The 15127-nt window shown below is 33.5% G+C and overlaps 1 protein-coding gene across 1 annotated transcript; it reads left to right on the top strand.

Moving 5' to 3' along the window:
- Positions 1 to 203: 203 nt before the first annotated feature.
- LOC132738223 (Bardet-Biedl syndrome 7 protein homolog) lies at positions 204 to 14752 on the top strand (the record flags this gene model as incomplete). The annotated part of the gene is given in 8 exon segments (XM_060725685.1): positions 204 to 396; positions 1015 to 1089; positions 2343 to 2545; positions 10151 to 10315; positions 10885 to 10994; positions 12735 to 12838; positions 13457 to 13580; positions 14114 to 14752. Coding segments are annotated over 8 exon segments (1080 nt in total). The 3' UTR covers positions 14251 to 14752.
- Between the last annotated feature and the right edge of the window lie 375 nt (positions 14753 to 15127).

The raw sequence follows: 15127 nt of genomic DNA, 5'->3' as shown, positions 1-15127 counted from the left end.
AAATTTACAAAAATAAAATACATAAAAATGTACACAATGTGTCTGTTTATTTTTATAAGACAGTAAGTGACTTTTCAAACATTCATTTATTTAGATAACTTTGCTGCAGTTAAAAAATGTAAATTAAATCAAAACAAGAAAGAAAGTTTTCAAATAAATCTAATATATACATAATAAATGAATTATTCCATATTATTATATAGAACAGATTTGGAGGATTTACAGCAGAAGGTAATGTCAGAGCGTGAGAAATATCAGCAGACGGCACAAAGTAACACGGCTATCTCTGCTGTACCAAGCTTTCATATCAATGATAAATTTGTACTAAACAGAGAAGATGCCAGTTATACTCTCAGTCTGGAGTTACAGATGCCTATAGATAATGTCCTATTACAGGTAACACAATCATACCCAGTTATAATTATCTTCTTGCTAACAAGACTGGTATAGATAGCCTTTTATAAAAAGAAGACAGTGAATATCTTTAAATTCTTAAAACATTGCTTAAAAGCAGCATGCCTACAGACGAGCGAAAATATTTCAATAAATCAAACTTGTGAAAGAAGATTTTAGGCAGAAGTAGAAAGATTCAAGTAATAATTAATTAAAATGTTGTGAATTTTTCATTATGTGTAACTATATTTCAACTGCATTACTAACTCAGTAAGGGCATATTTTGGCCACTTTTTGTAATATACGTGGGTTGTTAGTGCCATTGATAATGTGTAAAATGATTCCTTTTGGTTGCTATGCAATGATATACATTTAATTTCATTTTTTAAAATGGAAAATATGATAATAAGCATTAATCTGGAGGTGTGCTGCTTTAAGTAGATTATATTTCTTTCTGCATATCAATTGCCAGAGGTTTTATGTGTGCAAATTGTTACAATGTAGGAGTTTTCCTGGAAGTTAAATACATAAAAATATGTATTGTAAGCAAAAAAAAGCAATGACTGCACTTTCCACAACTGATGAATATTAATATTTATCAAATTTTGTTATATTTTGTAGAGTGATGTACCGATAGATTTACTGGATGTTGAGAAGAACTCTGCTGTTGTCAGTTACAGTGCCTGTCATCCTGAGGTATGTCTTTACTGCTAATTATTCATGATATTATACTCCCATCACAATTAAGTCATAAGGGGGTATACTGATTTAGATCTGTCCACTCCTCAGGCTGCCTGACTGCCTGGCTGCCTGTTAACTCAATCATTTAGATGCATCTCTGTAACTGCTTGACCAGTTTTAATTCAATTTTATATAAATTAGTGATCTGTATGAGGTCGTCTTGTGTGTATATTTTAGGGAATTTGACCTAGATTTTTATATGACCTTAAGTTTAAATGTTTGCTAAAATAGGTTTAAAATTTGTTCATAGATGGACATAAGAACTCTTGAAAATATGCTCAATTAGTTAAATTGAACAGTACCTTTATATGACCTTGACTTATATGATAAAAACTTTGTTATTTATGGAGTTATTTATTGCCGCATAAAAGACTTTGTTTCAGCAATTTAAATGTGATATCTGGCTAAAGATGACCTTGACCTTCAAAGTGAAGGTATTGAATTTGTTTATCAGATGGCCATGATTTTGTTATAAATGGACTGATTTCATGTATACTTGAACAAAACAAGATGTATAACAAAACAGACATGCTGAATAATTAAAGTTTGTTTTTAAATTTAAAATGACCCTGGCTGTGGTGGCCAAATAATTGATTTTTGCTAAACTTGAGTTACTTGACATGACTTTGTTATTATTGTATTGATATGATTCCTACAGTTGAGACAAAATCATTTATCAAGCAATTAAGGTATGAGTTTGACTCTAATATTACCTGGACCCTCAGTGCAAATTATTAAATTTTCATTAAATTTGCCAATTTATTTAAGAACAGATTTAAAACAAACATAGCAAAAACAACACTTAAGACATACCAGTCATGCTAAGTAATTCAAATATGACCCTGGCCTACCTGTAAATTACCTTAGCAATTTAGTTCAAATATGAATAAGTATTCATCACTTTCATTGATAGTTTTAGTTAATGGTCTACAAAGTTTTTTCACGATGCTTATATTTAATGGATAGAGAAATCCTGAATGTTTTTTTTTCTACTATTAAGTTGTTTGTAGTTGTTTATGAGACTAAGTATAGATTATCATGCTTTTTTTACACAAAATCTTTGGAAATAGTTAACAAAATATTTTTTATTGTTTTATTGAAATTTAAAAAGATAATCTGTTTCTGTTAGTTCCTCTTACTCAGTATGCTAATTGAACATACATATTTACATTTGATTTAATATTGAAGTTTATATTTAACCTATAAAGGAGGGTAACTTCCTGCTAGCAACATACAGATGTCAGGCTAACACGACCCGTTTAGAGTTGAAGATACGGTCTATTGAGGGACAGTACGGTACAATACAGGCCTATGTTACACCAAGAGTTCAACCAAAGACTTGTAAAGTGAAACAGTATCAGATTAAACCTCTCTCACTTCATCAGAGGACTCATGTCTTTGATGATAACAGGTAGTTTTACATTTTTGAAAACCACATTATTGAGGTTTGCGGTATTTTGCCTGATAATGTAGTTAATCTAGTATATAAAGATAAAGAGAAGTTAACTTATTCTTACCCTGCTGTGTATGTGGAAATTGACATACCATGCTTTGAGTAACCACTGTTCCCTGTCAATGGTAAAAACTCTTCTGTCCAAATTATAAAATTGAATGACTTTCACTCCCAAATAGTTATGGTTGTTTACTTCAAACCACTTGCCCCTCAATGTTTTGGGTTCGAATCCTGCTAGGGACTTTGGATTTTTTCATGTTTGGAAGCTATCCATCTTGCTTACGGAAGGTCAGTGGTTCTACTTTGGTGACTGTTTGTGCCTAAATATTCCATGGGGACCCACCAGAGGTCTTCTTTCACTACTAAAGTTGGAAAGTCACCATATGACTTATACTGTGTTGAGGTGGTGTAAAACTGCAGGGATGTGCTGGTTGTTCTTATGCAATAGTTCATTTATAGATGTCAGCACTCTAAGGGTTGGTGTAATTCATTCCACCAAATTAATCAATTTTAACTGTTTAATTTTATTGAATTTTGTTTCTATTTGTTACATGTCTTCCATTTATTTGGCAAAAATATTAAACCCCTCAATTTCAACTTCACTCAATTGTAATTTTGTAAATAAATGTTCACCTATAAAATCCAGATAAAGAATTGAACAAAGAAACCATTTATATGTATAATGGCTGTCTTGAAATACGACTAATGTAGATATAAAAGTCATGAATACCTTTTGCCATGAAAGACTGGTCAAAAAGTTAATTTTTCTATAATTTAGTATCACATTGATGATACAGAATGTAAGTCTTCAATCTGATTATTGATCATCATTTGAGCAGTGTCACGACAAAACCAATGTAATGCGTTAGCGACCAGCATGGATCCAGACCAGCCTGTGCATTGGCGCAGTCTGATCAGGATCCATGCTGTTTGCTATCAGTTTCTCTACTTGTAATAGGGTTTGTAAGCGAACAGCATGGATCCTGATCAGACTGCGCTGATGCGCATGCTGGTCTGGATCCATGCTGGTCGCAAACGCATTATGTTGGTTTTGTCGTGACGCAGCTCATTTTTAGCTCGACTATTCGATAAGAATAAGTAGAGCTATTGCAGTCACCCGAGCGTCGGCGTCCGCGTCGGCGTCGGCGTAACCACTTATGTTAAAGTTTTTGTAATAGTTCAAATATTTTCAAAGTCCATAGACATATTGCTTTGAAACTTTGCACACTTGTTCACCATTATGACCCCAACCTGTAGACAGGAGGAGGTAACTCTATCAAGCATTTTGACAGAATTATGCCCCTTTTTCGACTTAGAATTTACTTTAAAGTTTTTGTAATAGTACAAATATTTTCAAAGTCCATTGACATATGGCTTTGAAACTTTGCACACTTGTTCACCATCATGACCCCAACCTGTAGACAAGAGGAGGAAACTCTATCAAGCATTTTGACAGAATTATGCCCCTTTTTTGACTTAGAATTTATGTTAAAGTTTTTGTAATAGTTCAAATACTTTCAAAGTCCATTGACATATGGCTTTGAAACTTTGCACACTTGTTCAACATCATGACCCCAACCTGTAAACAGGAGGAGGTAACTCTATCAAGCATTTTGACAGAATTATGCCCCTTTTTCGACTTAGAATTTACGTTAAAGTTTTTGTAATAGTTCAAATATTTTCAAAGTCCATTGACATATGGCTTTGAAACTTTGCACACTTGTTCACCATCATGACCCCAACCTGTAAACAGGAGGAGGTAACTGTATCAAGCATTTTTTTACTATCAAGCACTAAGAATAGTCGAGCGTTGCTGTCCTACCGACAGCTCTTGTTATTATTATATGCCCGAAAGGGCATATTATGTTATACCCCCTGGCGTCCGTCTGTCTGTCCGTCCGTCCGTCCGTCCGTACGTCCGTCCGTCCGTTAGCAATTTGGTTTCCGGAGCATAACTTAAGTTCCATTTGGCCCACAATGTTAAAACTTCATAGGATGATTGTCCATATTGGGTAGAAGACCCCTATTGATTTTGGGGTCAAAAGGTCAAAGGTCAAGGTCACTATTACCTTAAAACTGAAAACGGTTTCCGGAGCATAACTTAAGTTCCATTCGACCCACAATGTTCAAACTTCATAGGATGATTGTCCATATTTGGTAGAAGACCCCTATTGATTTTGGGGTCACAAGGTCAAAGGTCAAGGTCACTAACACCTTGATACTGAAAACAGTTTCCGGAGCATAACTTAAGTTCCAATTGGCTTACAATGTTCAAACTTCATAGGATGATTGTCCATACTGGGTAGAAGACCCCTATTGATTTTGGGGTCAAAAGGTCAAAGGTCAAGGTCACTATGACCTTTAAACTGAAAACAGTTTCCAGAGCATAACTTAAGTTCCAATTGGCCCGCAATGTTCAAACTTCATAGGATGATTGTCCATATTGGGTATAAGATCCCTATTGACTTTGGGGTCAAAAGGTCAAAGGTCAAGGTCACTATTACCTTATAACTGAAAACAGTTTCCAGAGCATAACTTAAGTTCCATTTGACCCACAATGTTCAAACTTCATAGGATGATTGTCCATATTGGGAAGAAGACCCCTATTGATTTTGGGGTCACAAGGTCAAAGGTCAAGGTCACTGACCTTGATACTGAAAACAGTTTCCGGAGCATAACTTAAGTTCCAATTGGCCTACAATGTTAAACTACATAGGATGATTGTCCATATTGGGTAGAAGACCCCTATTGATTTTGGGGTCAAAAGGTCAAAGGTCAAGGCTACTATTACCTTATAACTGAAAACAGTTTCCAGAGCATAACTTAAGTTCCATTCGACCCACAATGTTCAAACTTCATAGGATGATTGTCCATATTGGGTAGAAGACCCCTATTGATTTTGGGGTCACAAGGTCAAAGGTGAAGGTCTCTATTACATTGATACTGAAAAATATGTTTCCACGCATAGCTTAAGTTCCATTTGACCCACAATGTTCAAACTTCATAGGATGATTGTCCATATTGGGTAGAAGACCCCTGTTGATTTTGGGGTCAAAAGGTCAAAGGTGAAGGTCACTATTACCTTGATACTGAAAACAGTTGCCGGAGCATATGTTAAGTTCCATTTGGCCCACAATGTTCAAACTTCATAGGATGATTGTCCATATTGGGTAGAAGACCCCTATTGATTTTGGGGTCAAAAGGTCAACGGTTAAGGTCATCCTTACTAAGAAAAAAAATACTTTCGGGCATATAATGCTCCGCCTAGCGGTGCTCTTGTATTTTATTATGTTATACCCCCTGGCGTCCATCCGTCCGTCCGTTAGCAATTTGGTTTCCGAAGCATAACTTAAGTTCCATTTGACCCACAATGTTCAAACTTCATAGGATGATTGTCCATATGGGGTAGAAGACCCCTATTGATTTTGGGGACAAAAGGTCAAAGGTCAAGGTCACTATTACCTTGATACTGAAAACAGTTTCCGTACGTTAGCAATTTGTCCGTTAGCAATTTGGTTTCCGGAGCATAACTTAAGTCCCAATTGGCTCACAATGTTCAAACTTCATAGAATGATTGTCCATATTGGGTAGAAGACCCCTATTGATTTTGGGGTCAAAAGGTCAAGGTAACTATTACCTTAAAACTGAAAACAGTTTCCGGAGCATAACTTAAGTTCCATTTGACCCACAATGTTCAAACTTCATAGGATGATTGTCCATCTTGGGTAGAAGACCCGTATTGATTTTGGGGACACATGGTCAAAGGTCAAGGTCACTATTACCTCGATACTGAAAACAGTTTCCGGAGCATAACGTAAGTTCCATTTGACCCTCAATGTTCAAACTTCATAGGATGATTGTCCATATTGGGTAGAAGACCCCTATTGATTTTGGGGTCAAAAGGTCAAGGTCACTATTACCTTGATACTGAAAACAGTTTCTGGAGCATATCTTAAGTTCCATTTGACCCACAATGTTCAAACTTCATAGGATGATTGTCCATATTGGGAAGAAGACCCCTATTGATTTTGGGGTCACATGGTCAAAGGTCAAGGTCACTATTACCTCGATACTGAAAACAGTTTCCGGAGCATAACTTAAGTTCCATTTGGCCCATAATATTCAAACTTCATAGGATGATTGTCCATATTGGGTAGAAGACCCCTATTGATTTTGGGGTCAAAAGGTCAAGGTCACTATTACCTTAAAATTGAAAACAGTTTCAGGAGCATAACTAAAGTTCCATTTGGCCCACAATATTCAAACTCCTTAGGATGATTGTTGATATAAGGTAGAAGACCCATATTAATTTTGGGGTCACAAGGTCAAAGGTTAAGGTCATTATTAATAACTTAAGTATTAATCAACCTACATCTGTAAAATTTTATAGGATGAACAGCTAATTTCCATGTCTTACAAATGCTTCATCCTTACTAAAAAAAACAACCCTTTCGGGCATATAATGCTCCGCCTAGCGGTGCTCTTGTTTATTGCAATGTTTTTATTCCACAGTGACATTGATAACATTGATATTACAACAATAATCTGTAATATGATTGATATTACCATTTCTCATTATGAAAATAAGATATATGATTGTGTTGCCATAGTTACCTTGAAATCTGCTGATACTAAATTGTCATGATTCATGATGATAGTCAAAATACAAATAAAATTTAAAAAAATATGGATTTTTTTTTTTTACTATTTGGAGACCTTTTTTGTTCATCAACATTTTTATGTTTCATTTGATAAAACCCTTTAATTATAAATCACTAAGATTTTAACATATGACTACAGTAGCTACTCTCAAATTTTCACAGACTACTTCTTTAAATAAAAAATTGTGGAGTGCTCAGTATTGTTATTTAGCAATTATTAAGCCAATAGAAGCAGACAGGTGATCCTGAAGCCAGCAATGTATTCATTCTGCCTATATGAAAACTCTCAGGGCTTTTTTTCCACATGCTAGGGAAGCAGCCCTGCTTCAATTTTAGGGGGAAATATTACAGTATATTTGCAAAAGGGGGAGAAAAAACTTGGTGTAAATTCAATTTTGCGGGAAAACGGCATGATTTTAAAGAATTTTTTCTTTGGGGAAGCTGCCCTTAAATTGCCCCTGCTATAGAAGGAAACAAAGCCCTTACTTAATTTTTTTTTTTTAACCCTTGCCCTGCTGGTGGCAACTGATTCTACTCGGGCAACTCAGACTCAAAGATCAGTCTTCATACTCGGGCTGGCACTGTTTTGCTTATTCTGTCAGTACATACCTACAAAAGATAAATGGTTTTGTCCAGACTTTGAAATTAGGGAAAAGTTCTTTCAAGATAGTAAGCGTGGTAAAGATTTAAGAAATATTAAGTAATGTATGAAATGAGTATGTAATGGTCTATTTTCTGTGTTTTTTTTTTCTTCCAGGTACATGACATCATATAATGGTACATGACACCATACAATGTTCTCAGAAAAATAACTTACTGGTTAATAACATTAATCTTTTTAAGGCAGGAAATGTTTAGCATTTTCAATTATTATATTATGGAAAATTTGAAATTTCTTTCTGTACATGCCTTAATAAGAAAATCAATGTTTTATAATTATATGTAATATATGAAATGTCGGAGGAAACTGTAATAAGAAAATACACTTTGCAAATTAACACTATTACCAAGGGAATGGCTTTACTTAATTAATGATTTATGTTTCAAATACAATCTACATACATGTTGTATTATAAAGAGGATGTTATGATTCATGCACATGGTTTCTTTTTAAAGTAGACTTAAACCTGAGAAATATTTGAATATCATATTTATTTACTTGCCCAAAACGGTTAGATTTTTGACGACCCAAAAATGATAATGCAACAACACAATTTTTTTTTTTAAGTAGCCCTGTTGGATATATATTTGAGTTACTTGCTTAAAGAGGTTAGATTTTTGAGGACTAAAAATGAAAGGCACCAATATAAAATAAGAAATTTTGATAATACTGTTTTGTCGTTTGAATGACCCTAAATAGTCCGTTGGTTGTAACAATAAGTGCAAACATTACAGACCAAGATCAGTGCCATCAGAATGGGGTCAGCACTTTTCTACCCATGCAATCAGTGCATACCAAAATGGGTCCCATTTGATCATGGCCTGCACTTTCTTACCATGGGATCAGTGCATACCAAAATGGGTGCAGTCTGATCATTGTCTGCACTGTTCGGTATAATTCAGTCAGAAGTTATTTTGAAATTTTACCTAAAAAAAAAAAATACTAAATTGTTTGTCTAGATTGAAAGATGGACATGTTTATTTAAGATATTTAGCGTGGTTAGGGTTAAGATATTGTATAATATAAAGATTTAGATCTAGTTTGTTGCATACAGTGATCTTATGTGACAAGTAGATTTTAAACAAGTTTTGCCCACATCAAAAGAGAATGTGATGATTAACATTCATCTTAAGTAGTATCAAGCGGTTTGGCCATTGTCCATTATATGCAAAGACATTGTTCAAAACACTATATGTAACTGGGTGAGATATAGAGATAAAGACTTAAGTCTGCACCACTCTATAATTTAATGAGAAGTACTTGCGTAATTTCTGTTTTTATTGATGACGCACATCTTTGTATAGCTTGTGCATCAGGAGGTCATGTTGATGTAGATTTTAAGTTTGGTTTTAATTTTAACAACCTTTGAGCAACCATGATATGATAAGGGTAGAGCTAATTGTAACCATCAAAATCCAGGACACTGGTCTCATTTGTTACGATGTTGTTACTTTGTGTTCCATTTCTAGTTTTTATATGCCCGAAAGAATTTCGGACATATTATGTTATACCCCCTGGCGTCCGTCTGTCCGTCCGTCCGTTAGCAATTTGGTTTCCGGAGCATAACTTAAGTTCCATTTGGCCCACAGTTTTCAAACTTCATAGGATGATTGCCCATATTGGGTAGAAGACCCCTATTGATTTTGGGGTCACAAGGTCAAAGGTCAAGGTCACTATTACCGTTAAACTGAAAATGGTTTCCAGAGCATAACTTAAGTTCCATTTGGCCCACAGTTTTCAAACTTGATAGGATGATTGACCATATTAGGTAGAAGACGCCTATTGATTTTGGGGTCACAAGGTCAAAGGTCAAGGTCACTATTACTGTAAAACTGAAAATGGTTTCCGGGGCATAACTTAAGTTCCATTTAGCCCACAGTTTTCAAACTTCATAGGATGATTGTCCATATTGGGTAGAAGACCCCTATTGATTTTGGGGTCACAAGGTCAAAGGTCAAGGTCACTATTACCGTAAAACTGAAAATGGTTTCCGGAGCATAACTTAAGTTCCATTTGGTCCACAGTATTTAAATTTCATAGGATGATTGTCCATATTGGGTAGAAGACCCCTATCGATTTTGGGTTCACAAGGTCAAAGATCAAGGTTACTATCACCTTTAAACTGGAAACAGTTTTTGCTCAATAATTCAAGCATTTCTCAACCTACAGCTAAAGTACTTTCGGGCATATAATGCCCCGCCTAGCGGTGCTCTTGTTATTGTTTTGTGTTACTTATTTTAGACCACATAACACGTTGAAGTTGACAGGACAGTTCAGTCAGGCTGAGATGCATTCTTGGGTATGTTTCTGTCTCCCTGAACTACCAGAGAAAACGCCACCTGGTGACAAAGTACAATTTCACTTCATATCAACATTCCTTGATACTCAACTAGAGTGTTTATACAGGTAAACAATACATTTACATATACACGTAATGAATATCATTTTTTATTACATTTAGTTGAGTTATGAAATAAGTTTAAAACTTATTTATGAAATTGCTTTCCTTCTTCATGATGTTTATTATGAAAAATTGTTATGTCCACAAAGTGAATTTCAATGTTTTATAACTTTGCAAACAAATAGAAATTCAGTGCTTAATCAAAATATGTAAACAATGTGCATTTCAGTTCAAAAGTACATTTAAAACTTTTAAGACAGCTGTTAGATTTCAACATTTTGACTCTCAAGCTACTAATTGAGTCATAATTTAAGATTTATAACATTTAAAAGGAAACAATTTGTCTGCGCTAAATTTTAGTATCATCATAATTTAATGAAGTGAAATTAATTACAGACACAGAATTAGGCAGATTTTAGCTGTTGAGTGATGATTTATTTTTTACAAACCATGTTACTAAATATCTAAGAGAGACTTGATTAAAGTATTGATCTCTATTAGTTATATTGATTTTAATCTCTGTATGATGTAAAAGATTTTCATATACTGCATCAATTTTATTATATATTTACAGTAAAGGTTTGGCAACATTCAGATCTGACAACATCTCAACAATCTCAATTCTCAAAGATGTTCTCACAAAGGAAGCCACAAAGAAAAAAGTCAGATTGGATATAACATATGGTGAATACTCTTTATAATATTATACAATTATTGACTAGTGAGCCATTGAATATGATGTGATATTCACCGGCAGATGACATATTGACCGAGGCGATAGCCGAGGTCAATATGACTTTCTGCCGGTGAATATCACATCATATTCAATGGCTCACTAGTCAATAAATGTTTTATTATATGAATAGGCTATAAGAAATAAAAAAATCACAAAACGTACAACCTTATATACATGTACAAATTTTGCCTCGTGTTCAAAGCGCGAGAAAAAAGACGCACGTGTTAGGCGTGCAACGACTACGCGAACGCTGCGCATACAAAAATAATGCAAGTTTATACTCATCATTGCGGTGTAGCCTTTAAGTATAATAGTAAAGTAATGATATTTTAATCGAGAAATATGCCATAAAGAACAAAAAGCAACAATTATTTTAAATTAACACGCGTAATAAACAGTCTACGAATATGAGTCTCAATCTATTTTTAGACTGGGAAAATCCAATTCAGCCAGTGAATATGATACTACGCCCAGTGAATATGATTTTATAAAAAGTTCTGTTGACTATTGTTTGGACCAATGAGATTGCAGCTATATTTAGATCATATAATAATAGTTTATAAAGATTTTGGACAGGTTATATGACCCTATATAAATGTTGCTTTCATACATAACCAGAGCTGCTAGGCAAGGGTTATATTGCAAACAACTGTTTATATACAACCTTATAACTTGTCAGTTATCTTTATAATGGTTTTAGGGGTGTCCGTGGCCGAGTGATTAAGGTCGTTGACTTCAAACCACTTGCCCCTCACCGCTGTGGGTTCGAATCCCGTCAGGGACTTTGGATTCTTTCATGTGAGGAAGCTAACCAGCTAGCTTACGGAACGTCGGTGGTTCTACTCAGGTGCCCGTTCGTGCCTGAAAAAATGCACGGAAGGCCACCTGAGGTCTTCCTCCACCAGTAAAGCTGGAACGTTGCGATACGACCTATACTGTGTCAATGTGACACAAAACCCTAAACAAACAAACAATTTATAATTGTTTTATAATGCAGCAAACTTCCTGTTTAGAGGAAAAAAAATTTTGTTCGCATAAATAGACAGCAGCCGTGTATATAAGACTTTTTATTACTGCATGATTGTAACGTTGCTTTTCATTGGATAATCGTGATGTTTATATAGTTTTATATACACGGCTGCTGTCAATTTATGAAGAAAATTCAATTTTTCTCTCAAAAAAGATGCTTGCATACTTAATTTGTTATAAATATTTCTGACAGGTTATATAGCCCGATATAAACAGTTGTTTGCATTATAATTCTCAACAACCGTTTATATAGGGCCATATAACCTGTCAAAAAAATCTATATAACTGATAATATAAACATCATAATAAGGTAATGAAAAGCAACATTACAAATATGGAGTATTTTAATATGTCAAATATTTTAATGTAATGTTGTAGTGTAAGAAACATAAATCACATGTTAATCACTCTAGATATATGATTATGCTGTTGATTAAGCCTGTTCAGTACATACCAACACTGAAATACTGATATAAATTGCTGTTATAATCATTTATCTAAAATTTATATCAATTCTAGCGATAATGACAAAAAACAACAAAAGATAACAGGCACTTTTTTTTAACAAACATAATACAGCTTTGAGATTGGCTGGCTGTGATTAAAACATACATATAACAGTATGACATTCTATATAACATAATTTGACAATATTTCAGATGTAAATGAAGACTCAATTCCCTACACCCTGAACCTTATTCATCCTAAACTAGAGTACCAGTTATTGTTAGCCAAGAAAGTTCAACTTATAGATGCTCTAAAGGTAAACATTTGTTAAGTTTATTGTGAATTTTACATTGTTTCAGGGGTGTACAATAAATTTGTTCACTTGCTCATTTGGTCAATATTATTTTATTTTGTAATTACTCAACATCTTGTTAATTTGCTTTTTTTATAAGTTATAAAAGATTAACAATGTTTGACACTGTTATAATACTATTTCATATAAAATATTAGACACTTAAATTTTGTAGATTGTTTTAAGCTGTTACCTTCATACATAAAGAAAAAGCATGAGTATGAGCACATTTTAATTTTCTAAAATGTAGACACCATCCAAACATTTTACTGGTAAAATTGCATTGATTTTACCCCAAATTTTTTGAATATTATCCAGAATTCAAAATTGGAAGTTCTGAAATTTTCAGTAGTATGAAATGCTTTGAAAAACAGAAAGGAAAAAAATCAGAACTGAGAAAGTTGTCGGAATTTCTCTGCATGTATTAGTTATAATTGTAGAAGGTGAATGAATGAACTTAACTGTTGATAGAGTGCTTAGTGTATACCTTAGGCATTTCAAATTTGAAGTCAGTTCATTTAATTCTTTATAATGAAAAACAATTGTTGAATGTATTTGATATGTCATGCTGACATCTTATAGGAGCTTCACGTCCATGAGAACAACTTAGAATTCCTATCACCAGAGTACCGTCAGATTCTGGAGGATGCCGATCAGTTGAAAATTGAGTACAAAAGACAACCATGTCACCTTGAGAGATTGTATGGTAGGTATATTTATTGTTTTATACTGTGAGTTTTGCTTACTAAAGACAGTACAATAATGATTTATATGTTTCTTGATTGGATGTTGGTAAAATTGAGAAGAATATTCTGATTATGAGACTAGATATTAATTTTATTTCAAATTTCAAAATTGTAAATGTTCTTGTGGGAAAAGTTAAGCTGTTTATTATGACAATATGTAGAAAAATTGGATTTTTTTGGGGCACAGAATCAATATTTAAATAGACTCCACTGAGGTTTTTTTTGTCATGACACTTAATATTGATTTTCTATCCAATTCTTGGTAAATTCCTTGTTCATATTGTTACATTTTAAGTGCCCCAGTTAATCTATGTAATATTTTAAGATTATATGCTCTTAGGCTTTTGTAAGTCACCTTAGTTGTCAAAGCAGACTTTTATATCTTCTTCTTTTTAAATGAATAGTAACACTTAATTATTTTCTAAGAAAAGAAAACTGAAAAAATCACAATCTTAAAATTAAGAATGTAATTGTAAGAATGTTGTATTTTCAGGTATGATCACAGACTTGTTCATAGACAAATTTAAGTTCAAAGGTCAGAACATGAAGGGGCGTGTACCAGCACTACTTGAAGTTCTGGACAATTATGATCTACAAACATTAGTGCAATTCTTTGAACAGACACAATAATATAAAGCACTGGAAGAAAAAACTTTTATCTTGATCAGATTTAACTTATTGTATTGAAACAAAAAGGTCACATATTTGAAGTTCAAAAATTTGAAAAATGGTGTGTATTCTGGCAAAGGCAAGTTTAAGGGATTGATGATTTTTACATGCATTATTTAATGTCCTGTTATTGAGTATTGACATTTTTTGATGGGTAATTGATATATGAAATATGTTTATTGATTCCGTCCATGTTTCTCAGTGAGAGAAAAATGGCATATTTATATTGCCATGGAGAAGTTTGTGGCACGTCATTCTCAGTTTAGATGACTCAGTTAGCTTTAAGTGAATACATTGTACAATGTCCTTAATCATCCTTTGTGCATTCATTATAGTAAAGTTTCTTCTGTTTAAGTGGACGAAAATATTGTAGTCATGTGTTTTATTTATTTTATTTTTATTCTATTTATATCAATGTGATAATTATTTTGTCTATGAAGCTTCATTAAAGTGATTGTCTTAACCTATATTTATTGTTTTAATGTCCTTTAGCTTTTGGATAGTCTTTGCAATTAATATTTTGCAAACATTTTCTATACACACCACCAATACAAAGCTACATTTATGTTCTTAAATTAATTACTCTTAAGATCTTTGAAAAAATGTGGTTAAGAAAGTTGTTATCTTAAAATTCTATTCAAACAAATGGCCTGATATTTATACACACCTTACAAGACCCAGGTAAGTTACATAATATTGAAATCCATTTTGCTTAAGTAACCTCCCTTCTATACACTTCGAAAGTAAATATAAACAGAGTAGGAGATAATCTCCTATATTCTCCATTGAAATATCACTCGTGTCTATCAAAAAGTGAAAAATGAGGCATGTTATAAAA

The sequence above is a fragment of the Ruditapes philippinarum genome, unplaced genomic scaffold, assembly GCF_026571515.1.
Source record: "Ruditapes philippinarum isolate M1 unplaced genomic scaffold, ASM2657151v2 ctg6524_1_1_1_1, whole genome shotgun sequence".
NCBI classification, from domain to species: domain Eukaryota; kingdom Metazoa; phylum Mollusca; class Bivalvia; order Venerida; family Veneridae; genus Ruditapes; species Ruditapes philippinarum.
Note: the sequence above shows the minus strand (reverse complement) of the source record. Positions and strands in the feature narration are given on the sequence as shown.